General features: G+C 32.6%; 1 protein-coding gene across 1 annotated transcript in view; it reads left to right on the plus strand.

The window, feature by feature from the left end:
* Window positions 1–21,857, plus strand: part of LRP1B (LDL receptor related protein 1B) — a 1,927,222-nt gene that overhangs the window by 1,756,315 nt on the left and 149,050 nt on the right. The window contains exons 67-68 of the mRNA XM_032856138.1: window positions 14,563–14,679; window positions 21,560–21,666. Coding sequence (XP_032712029.1) covers window positions 14,563–14,679; window positions 21,560–21,666 — 224 coding nt within the window. The remainder of the gene's footprint in view (window positions 1–14,562; window positions 14,680–21,559; window positions 21,667–21,857) is intronic.

The following is a 21,857-nucleotide window of genomic DNA, read 5'->3' on the forward strand; positions in this document are numbered from 1 at the left end:
ACTAAGGTTTTTAAAGATGTTTGGGAGTAAAGCCAAGCAAACCATCATGTACTGTAAGCAGAATCTTAAAAAAAAAAATCAATACCTTGCTGACCAGGCAGCCAATGAGGAAATGATAAGATAAAGGCTAATGTGATAATTTATTGATATGTAGCACCTAGCTGAACTCTAAGTCAAGTAAGGGGCATGTTCTATATCAAGAGAGAGAGAATGCTTTTTTTTTTTTTTTTAAATGAGCTAACTTGTTTCCCTCAAAGTTTAAAGTATGCCTGATTATGAGAAATAACAACAACAAGTATACATAGTTCAGGAATAATAAATCTTGTCACTGAAGGCTTTGTAATACTATCCATATTTATCTCTGAGTGTAAATTTATAATCACTATATAAATATAGTTTTCCCCCCTCTCTTGTAGATCTACTGCAGCTTTAGGGTTTTATGGTGAAGACAGTTATATTCTTCCTGAACTCACAACTTTTGACATGTATACAATTTTAGTCAGTTCTTAGTGTCCATAGAACTGAGATCTTGGTATAAAATAGCAAAAGAAAGAAGCAATGAGGACCTTTGTTTTGGGGAGTTATTTGTGTCCCAGTTGCAGAATAGTTTTTAGTGCAGATACGGGATGAAATGATACAGATTCAAGTCCTGGTTCCAGATTTTAAGAGCTGTGGGTTTTGAGACAAGTAATCTACTGTAACCTTAGGTTTAGTATCCTCAGCTATTCAATGTACTTTCGTTGTTGAGTTGCTAGGAGGACTCCATGAGTGAGGCTGAGCCTTAAACCTAAGAAAGAGAAAACTATCAATAAATATAAGCTATTATTACTGTCTCCAACCTATAAAAATCTAACCTGTAATCTAAAAGTACCAATACCAGTTTTAAAAGATGGCCCATAATATTTACTTATGAATCACTTCAGTTATACAAATTTTACTGTATTGATTATAATGAAATAACAAATACGCATGTTGTAAAAAAGAAAATATAATTCTAGTTGCAATGATAGACCTATTTGTTACTTCTATAACAATAAATCAATAAATCTAGTCAAGAAATCAAATTATTGACCTGTAATCAATATAACTTATTAGACACACTTTATTTTAAGATTCTCAATATTCTTTCAAAGTTGAGTTTGGCTTGTTACTACCTATTGTATACTTTATCAGTATATGCCATCCTGCTAGCTTTGTAGATAAGAATAAACACCAAAGCTGAGAAAAAGGTAATTAGGGTAATTATCCAGAATATGTACAGGCCAAAGATTTCATCATGGCAGTTCCAAAATCTGGATTAATATATTGCTGCAGTCATCTAACAATCTTTCAAATTTTCATCTTTATTTTGATATAAATCTAAAAAATTATGTGAAATTCATTTGTCAGAAAAAAAAAGGGGGTCAAATTTATATGCTCTTTCAAGGAGGAGAAATAGCAAGAGAAGTTCCTTACAAAGCATTCTCTGATGTGAGTGCCCTTCCTTGACAATGGTTTGTCTTCCTGACCTCTCTTACCACTCTTGACCCTCTCTCTCTACTTCATCTATCTTATCTCCCTGCTGTTCCTTGGACACTCCAGGCCTGGTTATTCCTCCAAGGTCATGTTTCTTCTTGGAATGCTCTTTCTCCCAGAAAATGCAGTGTCTCAATCATTTTCTCTCTGTTAGTTTTCAAGGTCACTCCTTAATATAGCATTTTCAAACACTCTTAGTTGAAATTCCTCCTTCACACATATTCCCTATTTCCTTCTCTTTTATTTCTCACTGTAGCACTCCATACACAATAAAGACCAAGTAGGTTAGCAGAAAGTGAGACTGGCCATTAGACACTGGTATTACTAAAACGTGCTTTTTTTTCATACACCATACTTGAAGCCTTATTTCTCCTAAGCATTATAAACCATGTAATATGGCTTCTCTAAGATACTTGGGGTATGGATAAATAATAAAAGAAAACTGCATTCTAGATGTAAACTAAATATACTTATCTATGATGGAAAACAAACAAAGGAATAATTAAATGTTTTATGTGTTTTTAAATAAAATGTAAAATTATTCAGTATAAAAGAGGTATAAAAGAAAAAAATATACTACTTAATATGAACAATACTAAAAAAAAGCTAGAAAGTTAAAAATATTTATATTTTAATACAATTCTCCATGGATTCATGCACAAAAATGAAGGTATTTTAATGAGAAAATTTGACAAAGTCAAAACTGTAAACAAACCTGAGTATATATTGAGTAAGTGAAGTGATGTGTTTATGTATATAAAAATGTGTGTATACATACATCATATATGTGCATATATGTATACATAGATATATGTGCATTGTATATATACACATATGTATATGCACATATATGTACATATGTGTAAATAAGTGTGTGTATTTTGACCTTAGCTTTTCAAATTCTTAAGGCACTAAATTTTAGAGAAAATGTAAACCTCCAAAGAAGTGTTTAAAAAATAGTAAATATTCGAGTGGTTGGTTTCTCAGTTAAATTTATTAACACGTTTTTGACTCTGGCATTCCTAGTTGAGTTCATTATGCACTTTCCAAAGCATATCAGCTGGATAAATGATTTAGATCAGTTGCTCAAAAACAAGGAGATTTCTTTAATAAAAGTTAACACTGCTCCTAATGTTCCTCCATACACAATACCACAACAAAAATACGCCATTCATTGTAATCGGTAGAAATATTTTTCTACCAAGATGAGTCTAGCACGAAATAATAATAACAAAGAAAAAGTTTTCTTCAGTTGTGGTATCGGTTCCTCCAAGATTTCAAATGGACACACAGGTTAATATTCAATGACAGATGAAACTACATGTAAACCTTGATTCTTGTCAGAATCTAACCTACGGCAATCTTTCTCTTATACTTTCTCTTTCTAAGGTAAGTACCTATGCACGCACACGTGTTTCAGAGATAACTAGCAGTATCCTTTGTATGCTTTTATAACTGGTATCTACATACTGTCTGCAGGGATGTATATACGTGTGCATGTATCATTTTTACTTGGCTTTTAAGAGACAGGTATCTCTCATCCCACCCCAGATATTTATTTAATAATGTGTATCTAATTGTATGTTTCTAGTAAATAAAATTTTCTCTCAATTGCCATCCTTCTTCACCTCCTACTGAGTTTTATAATCCCAAAGAAAGGTTTGCTAACTATTTTACATTAAGAAGTTGTTTCTTTTAATGTCCATAATTACTGATTGATACAATCACAAAAATTCTAAACATGAATGATAAATTTATAAATACATATTATATGAGAAAGACTTTCAGAATATTGAGCAGAAAGAATATGTGACTTTGTTAAGTAAGTAACAAATGTCACATTCAATCTAAGATTGTTAGTTCCTGTGCAAGGAATTTTAGAACGTAGGCTAAGGACAAGATAAAGATATAAAGATTATCAAATATAAAATGATGTGAATATCACTAACAAAGACTCTTTTGAAACATGTATCCACACACATAACTGTAGAAGAAAGTATTTTTATTGCAAATGTTACCTTCCTTATTCAAATTATGAAAAAAGTTATAGCTTAGATACCAAACTCTAGGAGAACAGTTTAGCTAAAGTGTATCCACTAGACAAATATTATACAGGCATAGAAATGGCATTTGTAAGAATTTTTAATGACTTAGAGAAATTATTTCTATGTAATTTTTGGTGAAATATACAGTATACAATATTTTATTTTCGTAGTGAGGGCAACATAATGGAGTTTCTTTTATGTGGCTATGAGCTATTTGTTTCTACTTCTTTGTGTTATAGCTTATATTTCCATAAAGAGTACTGTATGTGTCACTTATATAGTTAAGATACTGTTTTTCAAGAAATAAGAATAACACAAGCTGAAAATATTTTATATATCTGATAATTAAACGTATATTCAGATAATAAAATTAAAGCACAGTTTTGTTTTAAAACACTGCAGGGGTCTTGTAACCTTTCAAATTTGCAGATTGGGAATGTGATTTCCCATAATATTTAAATGTCTTATGTGACTCATAGTTATGTGTGACCTTGAGCAAGTTACCTGGTCTTTACTTATAAAATAAATAGGATGCCTCACAAAGTTATAGTAAAATCATTTGTTCACTTAAAATAATAACATTATAAATGTAAGGGACTTAAAGCAGTGCTTGCAACATAGAAGTCTTTTAAATAAATGGTACTCTTTTTCCTCCTAAATTCACATTGCTTGTTGATGATAAAGTTGAAATCTGCATCTTCTGTTTTTATTTACTATTTGCTTATTTTCACATACTATTTTTTCTATTTATTTATTAACTATTACTACTATTTAATAGCTGGTTTCTTAATTATTACTATTACTTAATTTTCACCAGTTACTTTTTATTAAGCCAGATATTCATTTCAATATGTGTATTTCACTTTAATTCTTAGCCTTTGTGAAACTGAAGCACAAAGAAGATAAATAGTTATTTTAAAATTATATGAGTAGGAATTAGAATTACCATTCAAACTAAATTCTGACTTTAATACTCAGGTTCTTTTCACTATGCCTCACTATCCCCCACCAAATCAGAGTTTGACGTTGTTTATCCTGAAAATGTAAAGTGAATTGAGCAATTGTCTCATGCTTCTGACTTAACTGTGTCAGACCAACTAGATAAATGTAATCAAATAGACATTTACAAATATTTTGGTAGACTCACTTTTTAGTTGCCTCAAATTGCTTTTACTTTGCTTTTAAAATAAAACATGGAATCAATATTTAGAAAAAAGGCAGGAAGAGTCTTTTTTGTTTTCCTGTAAGCTAGATGAGGAAACCTAAGTAGAATTGCTGGAAAGTGACTACCAAAATCTCTAGTGGGAACTCTAGAATGATTCTGAAGAGTGGTGCCCTACCTACCTCTTCATTTATGGAGATTTGGGTCCCTCTTCATCTGAGGTTCACAAATGCAAATTTGTTTGTACAATATTACCATATAAACTGTCAAGACAACAGGCTGTTGAAAAGAGAATGATAAATGGAATAGAATGGTTTTGGCAGATGATATACAGTGTGTTAGCAAAGAGGAAATAATAACCATTTCTCCCCTCTCCACAGTTTACAACCATAGAGTTACAACACAACTTTCTAAATAAGAAAACACACACACACACACACACACACACACACACACAAATTCTTGTCAAGTGCAATAGATAGTATTACAGGATTTAATATGACACTTTCTAAAACTGCATAATATGAATTCAAAATATTTCCAGTGAAAATTACATTGCATTGACATGCAATTTATAAAATGTCATTATTGGAGCTTCCAGAGAACAGGCTTCTTACAGATTCACCTCTTTATAAAGAAAATATGTCATTGGTAGTTTGTTTTACTTTATAAGCCTTTCTCTTCTCTACCTAGAAGAATAATGTAAAAGTTAAAAAATAAGTAAAAATTCAAAAGTGAAGCAGGAGTAGTAGGATCCCACTGGGACAAGCCACATCTGCCATTGTTATTCTCAACTACTGGTGCATCCACAGATTCTTTCCACTTCCCCTAAAAGAACAGGCTGTGCATGTAAGTGTTCATTGAGGAATATTACTCTGATTGATGGGAAGTAACATGAATTTAATTTTCAGATCCACCAAACACTTTACAATACAAGGCAACCTGCAGCTTTCCAGATAATCAATATCACTAAAGGCTGTAACAGCATGTGCCACATAGAGAAGAAGCAAAAAATTAAGGGGGGGGGGGCGTGTTTGTACCATCTCCCATCTTCATGGAAGCCTGGATTTGCAAATTACTTTTAAATAGAGACTAATTCTGAGGCTTCTTGTGGAAAGTGATTGCATTTCCCAGGTAATTATAAATCAATGAAATAGCCTAGGAATTATGTAAATCAGCACATATAGATAAGAACATTAATATGAGAAGTCCCTCATTTTTTTAAGCAATAAAATAATATAATGTTTGCATTAGTAAGGACTCTTGTCTGTAAATGAGAGAAACCCAATGCAAACTAGTGGCAAAATAAATTTTCCGCCTCAATTCCAAGGAGTGGATGGAGTTGACTTCAGGAACAATTTGAATACAGGTATTTACATAGAGTCATAAGAGCCCTATCATTTTTTTTTCCATTTCTAAGCTGTTTGTTACTTTGTTGGTGTCTTCTGAGAATCGTACTTTCTATGTGGATTTTTAAATGACAGATGGCAACTTGATGCTATAGTACTTATAATCTCAAGAAAGAAATAGTCTCTTCCACTAACCATTGAAATCACCTCCAATGGCTTTAGTTGGCCTTGTACAGAGACTTCTAAAATGCCTGTCCCTATACCCAGTTTTTATTCCCCCCTCAGAAACAGGACTGTAAATCTTAAGTCGACACATTCCTATTCAGAATAAGTCATCACATCTCCATCTCCCCTTATAGCAACATTTTTTTAAAAAGATTTTATTTATTTATTTGACAGACAGAGGTCACAAGTAGGCAGAAAGGCAGGCAGAGAGAGAGGAGGAAGCAGGCTCCCCGTGGAGCAGAGAGCCCGATGCGGGGCTCGATCCCAGAACCCCGGGATCATGACCTGAGCCGAAGGCAGAGGCTTTAACCCACTGAGCCACCCAGGCGCCCCTAGCAACATTTTTTTTATGTGACCAAATTCAGACCATTGAAATGTAAGCAGAGGTGTTATATAGGACTTCTAGGAAGTCTGTTTTAGGGTTTTGTTTTTTGTTTTCCTCCAAGTAGAAGGGCTTCTTTTTTTGTATTTTTGTTTGTTTGTTTAGAAAGAGAGAGTGCGTGCCTGTAAGGTGGTAAAGTGCATGGGGCAGGTAGAAGATGAGGGAGAGAAACAATCTTAAGCAGGTTCCACACTCAGTGCAGAACCCAATGTGGGGCTTGATCTCATGAGCCTGAGATCATGACCTAAGTTGAAATCAAGAGTCTGATACTTGACTTTACTGAGCCACCCAGGAGCCCCTCTTCTTTTGCTTTTTTTCCTCCTTTTTTTTTTTTTTCTTCTTGATTTTTTTGCTCTTTCTTTTTCAGACCTGCTAGGTGATGACGCAAGCACTAGTAATCATCTTGGGCCATGAGTGACTGAGAACAATGGAAGTCATTAGTTAAAATGGTATAGCAGATTGATAAAAATCAGTGTTCCTCAGGATATTGTCTAGCCACCATACAATCCTTCCACTGCCTTCCTCTGTGTATTTAACATTAAAGAAGAAAAATGTATCAGGTTTAAGCTGTTAAATCTTTTTTCTTTCTTTCTTTCCTTTTTTTAAAAACATGAATAATATGACACTTGTAAACTAATTGTGGTCTAGGATAAGAGGCCACGAAGGGTCATATGGTCCTCTCCTGTGACAGAAGAGGTAGTGACCCATGTGTAACAGCTTCTCCAGCTATAATATGGAACCGTAATTTCAAAAAAGACAAAAAAGACCCAACCAATAATAATGGTATATATCTACTATATTCATATTACCAAAAAGTAGGTGCCAGTGATCCTATCAGCTAAAGAAAATAAGGAAAAAAAAAACATGACTCCTTGTATCATCACTGTTGAGGAGCTCCAAACATCAAGGAGCTTTAGAACATTTGGGAGGCAACTTATATAGGTATTTATTTCCATATGATGCTAACACAGATATTGAGGAGAATTAGGCTGCTAGATCAGAATTAAGGTTGATTTAAAAAAAGGGGGGGGGCGCCTGGGTGGCTCAGTGGGTTAGGGCCTCTGCCTTCGGCTCAGGTCATGATCCGAGGGTCCTGGGATCAAGCCCCGCATCAGGCTCTCTGCTCCACAGGGAGCCTGCTTCCTCCTCTCTCTCTGCCTGCCTCTCTGCCTAGTTGTGATTTCTCTCTGTCAAATATATAAAATATTAAAAAAAAAAAAAAAAGAATGACTTCTACATGAAGAGGCTATGCTTTGATAACTAACAGATGGTTATCCTGCCCCCAAAGGAAGACAAGGTTTTCTCCAAGAAAAGGTACTCCGTTCTAACCCCATACTTCTCAGACTCTATGATGTTATAATCTGGAATAAAAGAAACAACTAGCTACCATGATAAAGGCTCAAGTTTATTGTTTTCATAGTTCTTTTTGCCTCAGTGTTTCTATGACTACGTTTCTTTTTTTTTTTTTAACTGTTGTTGCATGTTACTTAACTGTTTGTAATCATAATGTTTCTTGAAATGGAAGATGGAAAGTGTGATTACAAAAACAAACAAACAAACAAAAAGAAAACAAAAACAAAAAAACCCCCAAACTTTAGCAAGAACAAAAAAACCCACATTCCCATTTTTGTTTTTGCAGGGAGAGGGAATGCCAACATTTCTTAAATCACAAGCTAAGGTCTTCTTACTAACTTTGCTCTAAATTTTTTTATCCAGTATATTTTCAAGTTGATGGCCAACTGAGCCCTATCCCTCAAGATGTAAATTTTTCCAAGCCATTTTATTCTGATCAACTGTTGAATAAAACACATGGTAAATTTACAAGTGACATTTTATTTTCTAAAGCAATAGTAAAGTATTACTAGTGAAACAGTGTATAATTTCAATTTGGTTAGATATCTATTGAATCACTAAAATATTATTTTTTAATATACAGGGGCACCTGGGTAGAACAGTCAATTAAGTGTCCAACTCTTGATTTCAGCTCAAGTCACAGTCTCAGAGTGGTGAGATCAAACCCTACATTGAGTTCCTCACTGAGCATGAAGCCTGCTTAAGATTCTCTCTCTCCCTCTTCCTCTGATCCTCTGCCCCATCACACTCAGGCACATGCAATCTCTCTCTAAAAAATTTTTTAAAAAGAATAATATACAAAAATGCATGTGTATATAATATATACATATATACATTACACATACCATATATAATATATTATTTAATATTTATTATATTATATATATGCATATGCAATAGGCATCATTTCACATATTCACTGAGGAATTAAATGTTTCCCTAATAATATAATTTGCTATTTTGTCCTATGTTGCAGAATGAACCAGAAAAAAAAAAGAAAGAAATGTGTTATATATGAAAGGCCTACATATAATACCTACATGTAGGCCTATACAATTTTCCACTACTGAACCTCACTGGAAACATTTTAGTGGCATAGATTTTTTTTAGGATGTTCTCATGAGGAAAAAATGAAAAGGGACATAGACAGCTTGAAGCATCATTTAATTCACAGATTAAAATAAAACCTTTGGTTTTATTTTGCAGATGCAGTTTTTGACAACATTATTGTTCATGTTCTATATTCTGAATGACGTATATTATAGTTGAGATCTATAAAAAAACACTGGTTTATTTGCATTTTTTGAATGCCATATAAATTTTCAAAAGGTATGCTTTTTGGGAAGGCAAAGCTAACTGTACTTTTGGGTCAGAGTGATACCAGGTGCGAACAAAGTGCATTTTATGTCTTGGGAAATCCAGTGCTCTTATTACTACTGAAATCATCATCCCAAAAATGAAGACAGATAATTACAGACTGATACTACGAATGTCTAGGGCAGAATGAATACATGGTAGCTTCAAATGCCAAATAAAAAAATCTCTGGAGACATTTGTATGTAAAACATACATGCTGTTGTTTACACTTAGTGTGGAATATTTAAATTTTGAGACTTTAAATAATTTTTTAACAGAATGCTTTTTCAGACTACCCTTTGGTCTTGAATATACCTGAGCATTGAGGGACAAAATGAATAATTCTTTACCGTAGTCTAAATGTTTGGATTTTCCAAATGCCTTCCAATCTAATAGTGAAGTAATTTTTAATTAAAATGTAATTAAAATTATATGCTCAGATCTAAAATGTTCACTTTAATTTTGGCAATTTTATACAGCATTCAACAAACACCAAAATAAGATCCAGAACACTTCCATCCCCCTAGAAAGTTCCCTCATGCTCCTTTTAGTCAATTCCCCTAACATTCCCCTTTACAACCTCCAATTCCTCTCCAACACCGCAGATTACTTTTGCTTGTATTTGGATGTCATATACATAAATGCATTTAGTATTTACAATTTTGCCTGTGAATTTTTCATTTGCATGAAGTTTTAAAAACATTTCTAAGTTATATCTCAAGAATTTATTATTTTATATCTGAGTAGTTTTCAGTCGCTTGGATATATTCTCACTTGGAATATCTTAGATGCTGATTACTACAAATAAGGCTGCTGTTACGAACTTATTCTTCTTGTACGAATTTATTTTGTGAATGTTTGTTTTCGTTTTTCATGAACACTTAGATGTAAAATTGCTGGGTTATAGGGTAACTTTATGTTTACCTTTTAAGAACCAGAAGAGAGAGTTTCAAGTCCTCTGTATTCTCATGAAAATTTAGTGCGGCCTTTTTGATTTGAGCAATTTCACTAAGTATTTAGTGGTATCACCTGGTTTGAATTCGCACCACATTCATGACTGATGATTTTGAGATCCTATATTTGGCATTCAAATATCTTTTATTTGGTGAAGTATCTTTTCAAGTGTTTTGTCTGTTAATGTATAAGATATGAGAATTTCTATATATTCTGGACCGAAGTAATTTCCCAGATATATCGTATGCAAATATTTTTTTTAATATGTTGCTTGCCTATTCATTTTCTTAATGATATCTTTTAAAGAATAAAACTTTTTAATTTTCTGAAGGCAAATGTACCAACTTTCTGTGTATTATTAATTCTTTTTGTGTTCTGCCCAAGAAATATTTGCCTACTCCAAGATTATGAAAATATTTTTCCATGTTCATTATGTTTATAATCACCTCAGATTAATTTTTTTGTATGGAGTATGATGGGTTGACATTTGTGTTTTTCTTATGGCTAGCCACTTTTTTCATCAATATTCACTAAAAAGAAATTTTTTTGGTCCATTAAATTGACTTGAGTCCTTATTGAAAATGACCACATGTATTTGCTTATATTTCTGGTTTCATTTTGCTTACTACTACATTTTCTCAATTACTATAGCTTTATAGAAACTCTTGAAATCAGATATTGTAAATTTTCCAACTTTTTCCTCTTTTTCAGTATTGGTTTATTATTCTAAATCCTTTACAGTTCAGTATAATTTTAGGATAATCTATTTCTTTAAAATAACAAGTTAGAATTTTGATAGAGATTGAATTCTTTATATTAATTTGAAAGTTTTAAAAATTTCAAGTATTCTAATCTATGGGCATGATATATTTTTGCATTTCTTAAGCATTGTTCAATTTTTCTCAGTGTTTTACAGTTTCTCAGTGTTTTACACTTTCCAGTATGAAGATATTACACAACTTTCACTAGTTTTATTCCTAGGTATTTGTTATTTTATTGTAAAAGTTTTCTTTTTTTCAAATTTCATTTCTGGTTATTCCTAATATAGAGAAATATAATTTTTTATATATATATATATAATATATATTTATATATATATATATACAGTCCTTGTATCCTGTAGCCTTACCAAATTAACTTATTGCTTCCAGTAGTTTGTACATTCCTTTGGATTTCTTTTGGCACAATGAGAAACTTAAATTTATCTTCCACTCCTGTATCCCAATCCACTTCCTCAGTTCTGGCTCAAAAAACATCACAGACACCAGATTTTTTTTTTTTTTTTTTCAGAAGTCACCCTTACGTATATAAGTGCCAGTAGTATCACAGTATACACCATATACAGTTCTACATTTTGGTAGTCCCCCTGGGAGGATCAAATTTTTAGTAGTATCTGTAATTCATGTGAAAATATTTTAAATTAAAAAAAAATACAAGTTTTCAGATACTCGTTTTCTCTATAATATCCTCCAAAAATAACACATTGTTCCAAAGCTATATAATAATTTGAATTAATAGAAAACTTCATATTGTGAACATTTTATATTAATTACTGTAGAGTATTATAATGTGGAATTATATATGTTCTGTTCTTCAATCAGTTTTTTTTGCCAGTGATTTTCAATCTTGGCTGTTCATTGGAATCAGTCATAAAGTTTTCATAAAAATACCGATGTCTAGGTTACATCCTAGAGAATCTGACTTTATTGATGTGGGATATTGACTGGTAAAAGGGATTTTTAAGTTTACTAGGTGATTTTCATGTGTAGCCAATTTGAGAACTGCTGCTTTAACTTGATCATACATTTTCCTATTAAAAAATATACTTACATTTATATTTGCATTAATCTCCTCAAGGGAGACTTTAAATACAGAACAAGGCTATACGGATTGTATAGTTTGCATTTGTAATTTGTATAAACAATGTCATTGATCAAAAAGTTAAATAATTTGGAAACATAAAATTTGAATAACCTTGCATAAGGCAATTAACCTTTCAATGTTACTGTTTTTGCATGCCCCAAATGGAAATCTTTGCAATGAACTTTAACTTGTTTTTGTTAAGAGATAAATGCAGATCTCTTTCAAACACAAAATATGATACAAATATTTAACATTGTAGGGAAAAAAGTACAAATAGGATGCAGGAAAAAAAAAACAACTAAAAAATACTTGTTGCTTTGATACTTTGTATCCATGGGAAATTGCTTGGAGCTAATGTTGTAATACTAGGTCCTATAGTCTATTTGTATGCTCAGGTCTGATCTTTCTGACTTTCTTATATTCTAAAATTTTAAAATAATACTTAAAAAATAATGCAAGCAACACAGAAAGAATAAATAAAGCCATATTAAACAAACATAGAATAGTGATCTCAGAGAATTTTGTTTTAAATGCCAAAATATAACGACCATCTACAAAGTTCAGTACCAAACCCCAAACCCCATATTTTCAATGGTCATTGTTTAAGTTTCCAATCATCCTAACACAATTCTTGATTGAGTGAAATGTGCCAAATGCTGTTAGAACATCTACAAATTTTAAGCCAATTTTTAAATCTAAATTTACCTATAACATAGGCAAAAAGGATATATCACCAAATACCGCACTGTATGACAGAAGTTGGGATCTGAGTAATCATTAGCAGGCAGGTAGGCTACAATGAAGAAAGGGAGGGAAGAAGAAAGGGACAGACAGGCTTTTTATATATGGACATATATAAAGATATCTATCTATCTGTAGACAAATTTGACAAGTTTGAAAAATTTGAATTTTGTCTCGAGAATTTTCACAGAAATATTAAAAATTTTTGGAGTAAGATCTGGATATAAACTTCTCCATTGCCGTTTAATACCTTTTGTAATATTGGACAAATTACTTAAACTCTTTGAGAGTTATTGTCTCATTCATTTAAATGCATATAACAATACTTCTGAGGGATGTTATGAGAATTGAATATGATCATGTTTATGAAAATGCTTACCAAGAGGTGGGTTGATCCTCAATAGATGTTCATTATTTAATTTTCTAATTATATCTAAATCACTTTTGCTTTCATAATCTTATTTGAGTTTGAATTTTATAAGATATTTTAAAGAGTACCAACTAGTAACAAATAGCTTATCTTCTCCTTTAATTAATTTATTTTACTTGTCTGAGTTGTTAAACTCACTGTAGATCTCTAATACAGGTGAGAATATGGAGTCGATCTAAGTATATGAAAGGAGAATGTGTCCTAAATTATACGTTGACATTTATAATTTTATTATCGAATTTATCCCATCTATATATTTCAGGCCCTTGCTACTCAGTATATTTCATAGACCTAAGGAGAATGTCATCACTGGAGAGCTTCTTAGAAATCCAGATCTACTCAATCACTGTCTTCATTTTAGCAAAATTCCCAAGTAATTTATATATATGTACATTGAAGTTTAAGATGCAGTGCTTTAGACTACATACAGTTAGCTATTACTCTTACAGAAATTTAAGAATGAGTAATCTAACTTTAAATAAATTCTTATTGCATGCATTCTGATTCTGGCTCCATTATGGACACAGATTATGTTGTAAAGACTACTAAAGCAAGAGTAAAAACACACAAACATATATATTGACTATGCCATTTAATGATAGTAAAAATTCATCAAGCTTCTAAACTCTAAGTCTGTCTTCCATCATCTGTAAAGTGAAAGGCTAGTTAAATCCAGTCCTTGCACCCAGTGGGATTATTAAGGAGTTCAAGTGAGATGGCACTTTATTATTTTTCAATATCTGTACACGTTAGACTTTATTATACTCTCTGAGTTTAGATCAGTTGAGAGGTAGGGAGAAAGGTAAGATGACAATCTCAGGTTCTGACTAATAACCATTTCTTTCTGCTGCCTTACAGAAGAAATAGAAGATGGCTTAGGGAGGGAGTGCTAAAGAGAATGTTAGTTCTTAATAGTTTTGATTTTTTTTCATTGATTTATGTTGACTTTATGTGGGTGGGCCAATCAGTTGCTTTGTAATTAGCTAGTGATGAAAGCAAGACTAGAAAACAACACAAAACAAGACATTAGCATGAATTTTATTTAGCACTTGCCTTCGGCTTTTCTTAAAGATGCTTCTCAGTTAGTAACTGAATTAAGGTCTGAGGTAATGTCATATACCCTGGATTTGGCATGACAGTGACTTCGTGGAAGTCAACAACACAATCTCTGGCTCTTTCTCTTACAGATAAAAAGACTTGTGGGCCTCATGAATTCCAGTGTAGAAACAACAACTGTATTCCAGATCACTGGCGGTGTGATAGCCAAAATGACTGCAGTGATAATTCAGATGAAGAAAACTGTAGTAAGTAACTCTCGCTTGAGAACACTGCGAGCTTGACAGCATATTCAATAAGCAGGATAGCAATTTTTAGTTCAGTTAAGGTATGAATTTGAACCTATCTGTCCTGCAGCTCACATTTTTATACATATATTCACATTTGGGCAAGAATATCCAGACTAAATTGACCTGAATCTCAAATGGTAGAATTATTGAAATGCACATACTGGGAGTTATTTTCTTATAGTTATCAGAATTGGTATGAAAGTATCATGAGGTTTAATGCAACCCATTAGCATGCAATGAAGTGAGCCCTTGATGCAAGTTCATACAAAGGGCTGAATGATGTGGAGACAGAACAAAACATATCATTCTTTAGGGGATGGTATTCATTTCATTTCAGTCTCAAATCCTTTTACACTACAAATTTACCCATGAGCATCTTTCAGCGAAATATCTTTTATTCTCTCTGGAGTGGTGAACACCATATGTATTCAGGATGCTTTTCTCTGAAAATAGAATAACACTATTATCATCATCTGCCTCCTGCATTTTTATGTAATAAATTTAAAAGACAATAATTGTCCAACAATTTTATTTTCTAGAAAGTATGGCAGTATGTAAAATTGTGACAACATCTTTATATTCTAGCATTAATTTCTGAATATATTTCCTACCAGCACTTTCTCACAGTGCTGTTTAAACAAAGAAAACAATATAGTCATGTTTTAAAATAAGATAATAATCAAATTCCATTTATTAAATATTTATATTTTGCTTACTTCCAGAAAGGATTCGATGATAACTATAGTGTCTACTCTTACACATTGGACTAAGAGTATTCATTTCCCAAGACACAGGAGATGAAATAGATATTGTTATGTTAAAACATAGGAACATTTTCTACGAAAGCGTATAATTAGTAGAGTCACAGCCTTAATAAACCACTTGGATATTCAATTTGCAGATTATCAAATTTTTTGAAAATAACTTTTGAAACTTAATCTGACTGGTGTTTGAGCATCAGGTACATTAAGTATGAAATCTCTGGATCACTAGGATTATAGAATACTCTGATTTGGGGACCTTTTATTACTCCTTCACATATAGATATCTCAACCGATCTTACTCTTTAAAAAGGTAAAAAATATTGCAAAGAGGGGTGCCTGGGTGGCTCAGTCCTTAAGCATCTGCCTTCAGCTCAGGTCATGATCCCAGGGTCCTGGGATTGAGCCCTGCATCAGGCTCCCTGCTCAGTGGGAGGCCTGATTCTCCCCCTCCCACTCCCCCTGCTTGTGTTCCTTCTCTCACTGTCTCTATCTCTCTCTCAAATAAATAAAATCTTTAAAAAAATACATATATATATACATATATATGTACATATATATGTATGTGTGTGTATATATATATATATATATATATATATATATATATATATATATATCTCAAAGAGTCATTAGAGTGTTCCAGATTCTTTTTTAAAGCAGGTTTTCAGATTCTATCCAGTGATTAAAATAAAAACCTAATGAGGTAAGAGTGGCAGGAATAGAAGATCAAATACAAAAATGAAGCAATTATATACACTCTTTCTGTTTGATTCACTTCTGTTTTGGTGCTTAAATATACAGAAAACTATTTAGCTTAATTTTAGATACCTTGAGTGTTACTTGTCAATAAGACACCTGAGAAGAAGTGCCTTAACATTGAAGGATGTTGAGAACAGGAGAGGGGAAGTGGGAAGTTCACGTTGGAAACTTACATCTTTGAAAATACTTTGTTCAAGGGGTGGTTGGTTAGGTTACTGCTAAACTGGAGAAGAAGGGGAAGAAGAATGAAGGGTGGAAATAACCTGTTTCTGAGTCTGCTGGGGTTTCCTAGGTGGTTGAGAATGGTTTTGCTGGCAACTCCTAAAAGTCGTTTTTTTTAGGCAAGAGCACAAGAAGGAACATGCCTCTCACTCGTCACTGGAAAAAGTTAGTGATAAATCACTGTAGCCACAGAACCCTGAAGAAAAAGCAAGAGAGTGGCTACAATACCAAGCATTGCAGTATAAACTACCCAATTATGTGTGACTCAGTTTTAGTTCCCATTCATTCTGATCATGTGGCGTAAGACAGCAACATTGATGAATTTGCAGGAGACTAATGACAGTGAACAAGAAGGAAGCATGTTATAGTTGTGACATGGTAGGTTAGAGGGCATACACAGGACCAGTATCAGAGAACTGGTTACATGGTAAACGTGTAAGAGTGTGTAAGAGGAAGGACTGAGGGATCTAGATAACTGGGTGGTGTTTGAAGACAGCATATGAATAGACCCAAAGAAATGATAATTTTCAAACATCGAAAATACTAGGAGTTCTACATGGACAGAAGCTCAGTCAATGAAAAAAGAGAAAATAATACATAATAGCTATATAAAACACCTAGAAATTGGTTATATGGAAGTCAGCTTTAGAAAAGATACTGCTCCCATATAAAATGCTATCAAGATATTTGCAATTTCTCATTATCTGTTGAAACTATTATAATTTCATGTATATAATTATAATAAAATTATTATATATACATATAAGTTACTATTTACATATTGTGATCACAACTCTCTATATAACACATCACATATATAAATTTAATTTTAATAGGTATATAGATGATAACAGTATACCAAAAATGATAACAGTATACTGTTACACATTTTCTAAATATCATTAGTCAATTGTGTGCATTTTGGTTCACATTTGGTGGTTACTGTTGGAAAATACTATATAGAGAAGTATAGCAGAGATAATAAATTAGTCTTAGAGTTAAAAACAACATCTTTTTTTAAAATTTGACCATATTCTGTCAACCAACCACTCCCCTGCATTCCATTATACCACTCATTTCTTTTTTGCATGTATCTTAGTTCCTATTTAAATATCTGGAAATAGTGTATGGAGCAGGGCTATTTCTCAGGGTCCAGCACAGGGCCTGACACATTTATAATATTAGCAATGTATTGTTAAAATCACTTTTGGACTTACTTGTTTATGAATCTGATATAATGAGTTTATTCTTTAAATTGTGTTGGAAATACTCCAGGCATAGATATGGGAAGAATCTGAATAATAGTGAAGCAATTAACTACAATGATGTTTTAAATCCATTACGCTTTCTACTTTTTTATAATTATATGGGATAATTAGTCCATTGTCATTTTTTCATCATCTGCTGATGATTTCCCTTGTTAAGTGTTCAGCAGGGACACTCTGCTCCAACAATGATTTAGGCTCTTAAAAACAAGAAATTTTTTTTTTTATTATTGAAGTTATTTTGTCATCTGTATCAAAGGTTTGGAAATATCTGACGAATCTATCATCTATACTATCTTTATCAGCAACAAATACAATATATATGGCATGTATGCGCTCTAAGTAATTGATGTGCAAAATAAATTATTTTACATCTTTGCATTATTAAGAAGTAACTAACAATCCAATAGATTTAAAAGCACCAAATAACTTGATCAACCAGATTAAGGTTTTTGTAGAGAGACAAGCTGTGTCTGCCTTATTTGAATTTCTAGTACTTTCACACTGAATTTATATCAGATTATTTGTATAGCATGTCAGTTATACTAATTGTATTCTAAAAATTCTCCTCAGATGCTTACACCCACATTCATATACTTTTGAACTTATCACCAAGGGTTTATGATAATATACTCAGCAGAGAAATTGAAGTCTGGAAGCCTTTCTGCTCTGCCACTAACTCTGTGGCTTTGAAAGTCACTTTTATTTTCTAAACTTAGTTTCTTCAATTTTGTGCAAGATGGCTTCCAAAGCTCTTTTCAGTTCTGAGCCTATATGTTTTTGCCTCCTTTAGTATTGAGGGAAGTGACTTTTCTATACAATGTCCCTATTTTTTATTCTTACTATAGAATCCAGATCGACCTTCCAAAAGATGTCCTGAAAAGGCTTCTTTTTGTTAATTTGGCATGTTTAGATAAGATTTATGGAAACCTGGTCAATTATTCATGCATGAGTTTCCCTATCTACTTTAGATCTGGGGACATAGGTAGTATCAGAGAAAGTTAATGTGAGAAACACATTTTGGAAATACTGGGGAAATTTTCACACTCAAGTTTTCTTTCCAAATGGGTTATCTTCCAGATAAAATCGTTTTGTTAATTTTGTTTTTAACAAGAAAAATGCTATCATTCCAAGATCTAAAATTTGTCTTATACTTTATCCAAAAAAGATCAAAGGTAAGAAACAATAAGAGAATATAATCCCTCAGGACCTTCTTTTATAACTAAATTACCTTTTCCTCAAGAGAGAGTTTCCTTTTGAGACACCCAGTGGCAAAAGATTCTGAGGCATATAGATGAGAGTTAAAAACAGACTAGCTATAGCTATCCCATTCCTTGATGACACTTATGCATAAATAATTCATGATTATTATTGAGAAGTGGTTTTGTTGGCATTCTTAAAAGCATGCTAGAAACTTACAGAATTTCATATGCACTGAAAAAACTTTTTCCAACAAATCACTCAGTTCCTCTGTGCCCATATCAGAATAGAGTAATTAATGATGTTAACAAAGTCTCTATAGAACACCCGTTCTGTGGAATTATTAGTCAAATGCTTTGAAATACTTTATAACATAACTTGTTATCATCTTAGATCAACAACCTTCAACCCTTCCTATAGCAAAGTGTGTCAAAGTTTATGAAGTCATTGTTGTTTGGCATATGATGAACACACTTGTGGTTAAGATAAAGTCAAATTAAAATATTAAAGGAAAAAAAATCCCATCCAAATACCTCCAACTCCATGAAATTTGATATTTCTACTGCTGTTACTTGTAAACATTTAAATACAATGTGTTTAAAAAATACTCTCTAATTCTTTAATGAAAATCATTTTGATTGTTATTTACTACTATTAAATAGATTAAGCACTTCTTTATTAATTAATTTATTAATTTCACTATAATTTGTTTTCCCTAAGAAGAAAACTGCATGTCTGCTAACAGGAGGGTAAAATGGCTTCAGTATGGAGAAATGATAAAACAAATTTTTTATTTTTTTAATTTTTATTTTTAAATGAACTAGACATTGCTAGCCATGTACCTTCAAAAAGTAACTTGATCTCAGGGCTTTATTGTTAATATCTGTATATGTGAACACCTTATTTCCTTCATAGTATGGGGGGCAATGATACGGCCTAGTAGTAAATAGTACAGGCCCTAATATCAGATTGCATAGGTTCAAGTTCAATACTAGCTCTTCTGCCTGCAGGGTGATTGGGAGAAAGTTCTTTATGCTCTCTGTGCCTCAGTTTACTCATTGACGAAAGGGTCCTATAATAGTACCTACCTCATACAGTTGTTAGGATTAATTGTTGAGTTAATTTCTGTGCTTAGCATTAACTTCACCTAGTGCTTCACAACAAATACACAATCACTAGTTGGTAGGAATTGTTATTGTTAAGTAGTGATATTAGTATTTATACCATTATTTTTTAAGATTAAAATGTGGTGTATGTACATATAATGCAAAGACAAAAGGAGAAACGGTAGTCGTCATGCTCACTAAACAAAGGAATGTTGAGAAATGAGGGGGATCCTCCTGTTAAGTGGCTTTTTCTCATCCCTGAATAGCATTTTGTCTTATGCATAGACTGAATGTCACACTGTAGACGAAGGTAAGTCCCAAAGCAGAACAAAATGCTGATACATATTACACTTTCCATATTACACTGGTCTCAGGAGGGATTTTTGTATGGAAATATAAGAGCCTTCATGATACCAAACATTGATGCCGTTACCTGACAGCTAGAAACTGAGTGATTGTGTAGAGCAATATTCAAATGCAGGCTGAAAGAGCCACAATCTTTATGCAGAAAATTGGGCTTCGTGTGGATACTCCTTAAATTAAATGTCTGTTATTCCTACTTCACTTGAGTAAGAGTATCATTGTGTGTGAGGCGGCTGTAAATACAGTTAATGAGTAGAGAAAACAAAAAGGGGTCTTCCCTCATGCCAGATATCAGTTCTATTTAGAGAACAAGAACTAAACAAGTGATGATTTCTAGCGGTCATATCAATTACCTACAGGGAAAAATTCATAAAATCCTATTTCATTGTTCAGAGGAAACATACTCCATATCAGAGGTAAGCCAAGTAGCAAGTCATACTCTTTGGCTTATATCCTGTGTGTAAGATGGTGAATCATAATTAAATCAATAACTGGCAAATTATCTAAAATGGCAGGTAAATTATACAGAACATCAGCAAAACATTGCATAAACAAAGAGGCAGTTTTTAAAAAGAGCCTCCTTCTGTCCCTTCCACTCTTACCCACCCAGTCATGTCCAATAATATCGCCAGTGCCCTTCTTTTTTTAATGAACTCAAGATTTTCTGGAGACAAAATTGACGAATTAGGAAGTCATTAGAATGCAAAACAGAAGTCAAGAGTCAAAGACTGGACTTACTACTCAATTAGTAAATAGCCCCATGAGTATAGTCACAAAACGTCTTACTTACTTAAACTAAATACATAAAAATGACAGAATTCCAACAGCTGAAAAAGATTTGTTATTATGTAATATGTAGATTTCTGTGTCTTTTATTTTACTTTGATGATACATTTTTACTAAACAGTGGGCTCTCTGTTGTCTTTTATACTTTTTTTTCTGAAATACCACTTTCTATTCATGACTTTAAAATAAATGTGAAAAATCATTATATTATGTCCCAAAGATGCTTCATGAAACACTTTTTTCTAAACAATTTATTGATTCTGCTTGGCTAACCTCTTTTTTCTTAATGCTACCTCATACTATATGTCATATAAATTTAGAATGAATTTGCATATAATAGAATAAACCTGTGCTATTTTTTTGTGTGTGTCCCCAGAGCCACAGACCTGCACACTGAAAGATTTTCTCTGTGCCAATGGGGACTGTGTTTCTTCAAGGTTCTGGTGTGATGGAGATTTTGACTGTGCAGATGGCTCTGACGAGGTAAGCCATTTTTCCAAGCCAAACAAAAAAGAAAGTTCTTTAGAGTCACATTTATAATTATTATTATTCAATCCAGTGAGGTGTGACATGGACAGTTCTGAAATGCACTTTACTCCTGACACAATGAGATAAGTAGTATTATATCTAAGTGCTGTGTGGCACACACCAGCACAGGGAATAGCTCTTGGGCT

Source organism: Lontra canadensis, unplaced genomic scaffold (assembly GCF_010015895.1).
Source record: "Lontra canadensis isolate GAN:19392208 unplaced genomic scaffold, GSC_riverotter_1.0 scaffold11, whole genome shotgun sequence".
Classification (NCBI taxonomy): Eukaryota; Metazoa; Chordata; class Mammalia; order Carnivora; family Mustelidae; genus Lontra; species Lontra canadensis.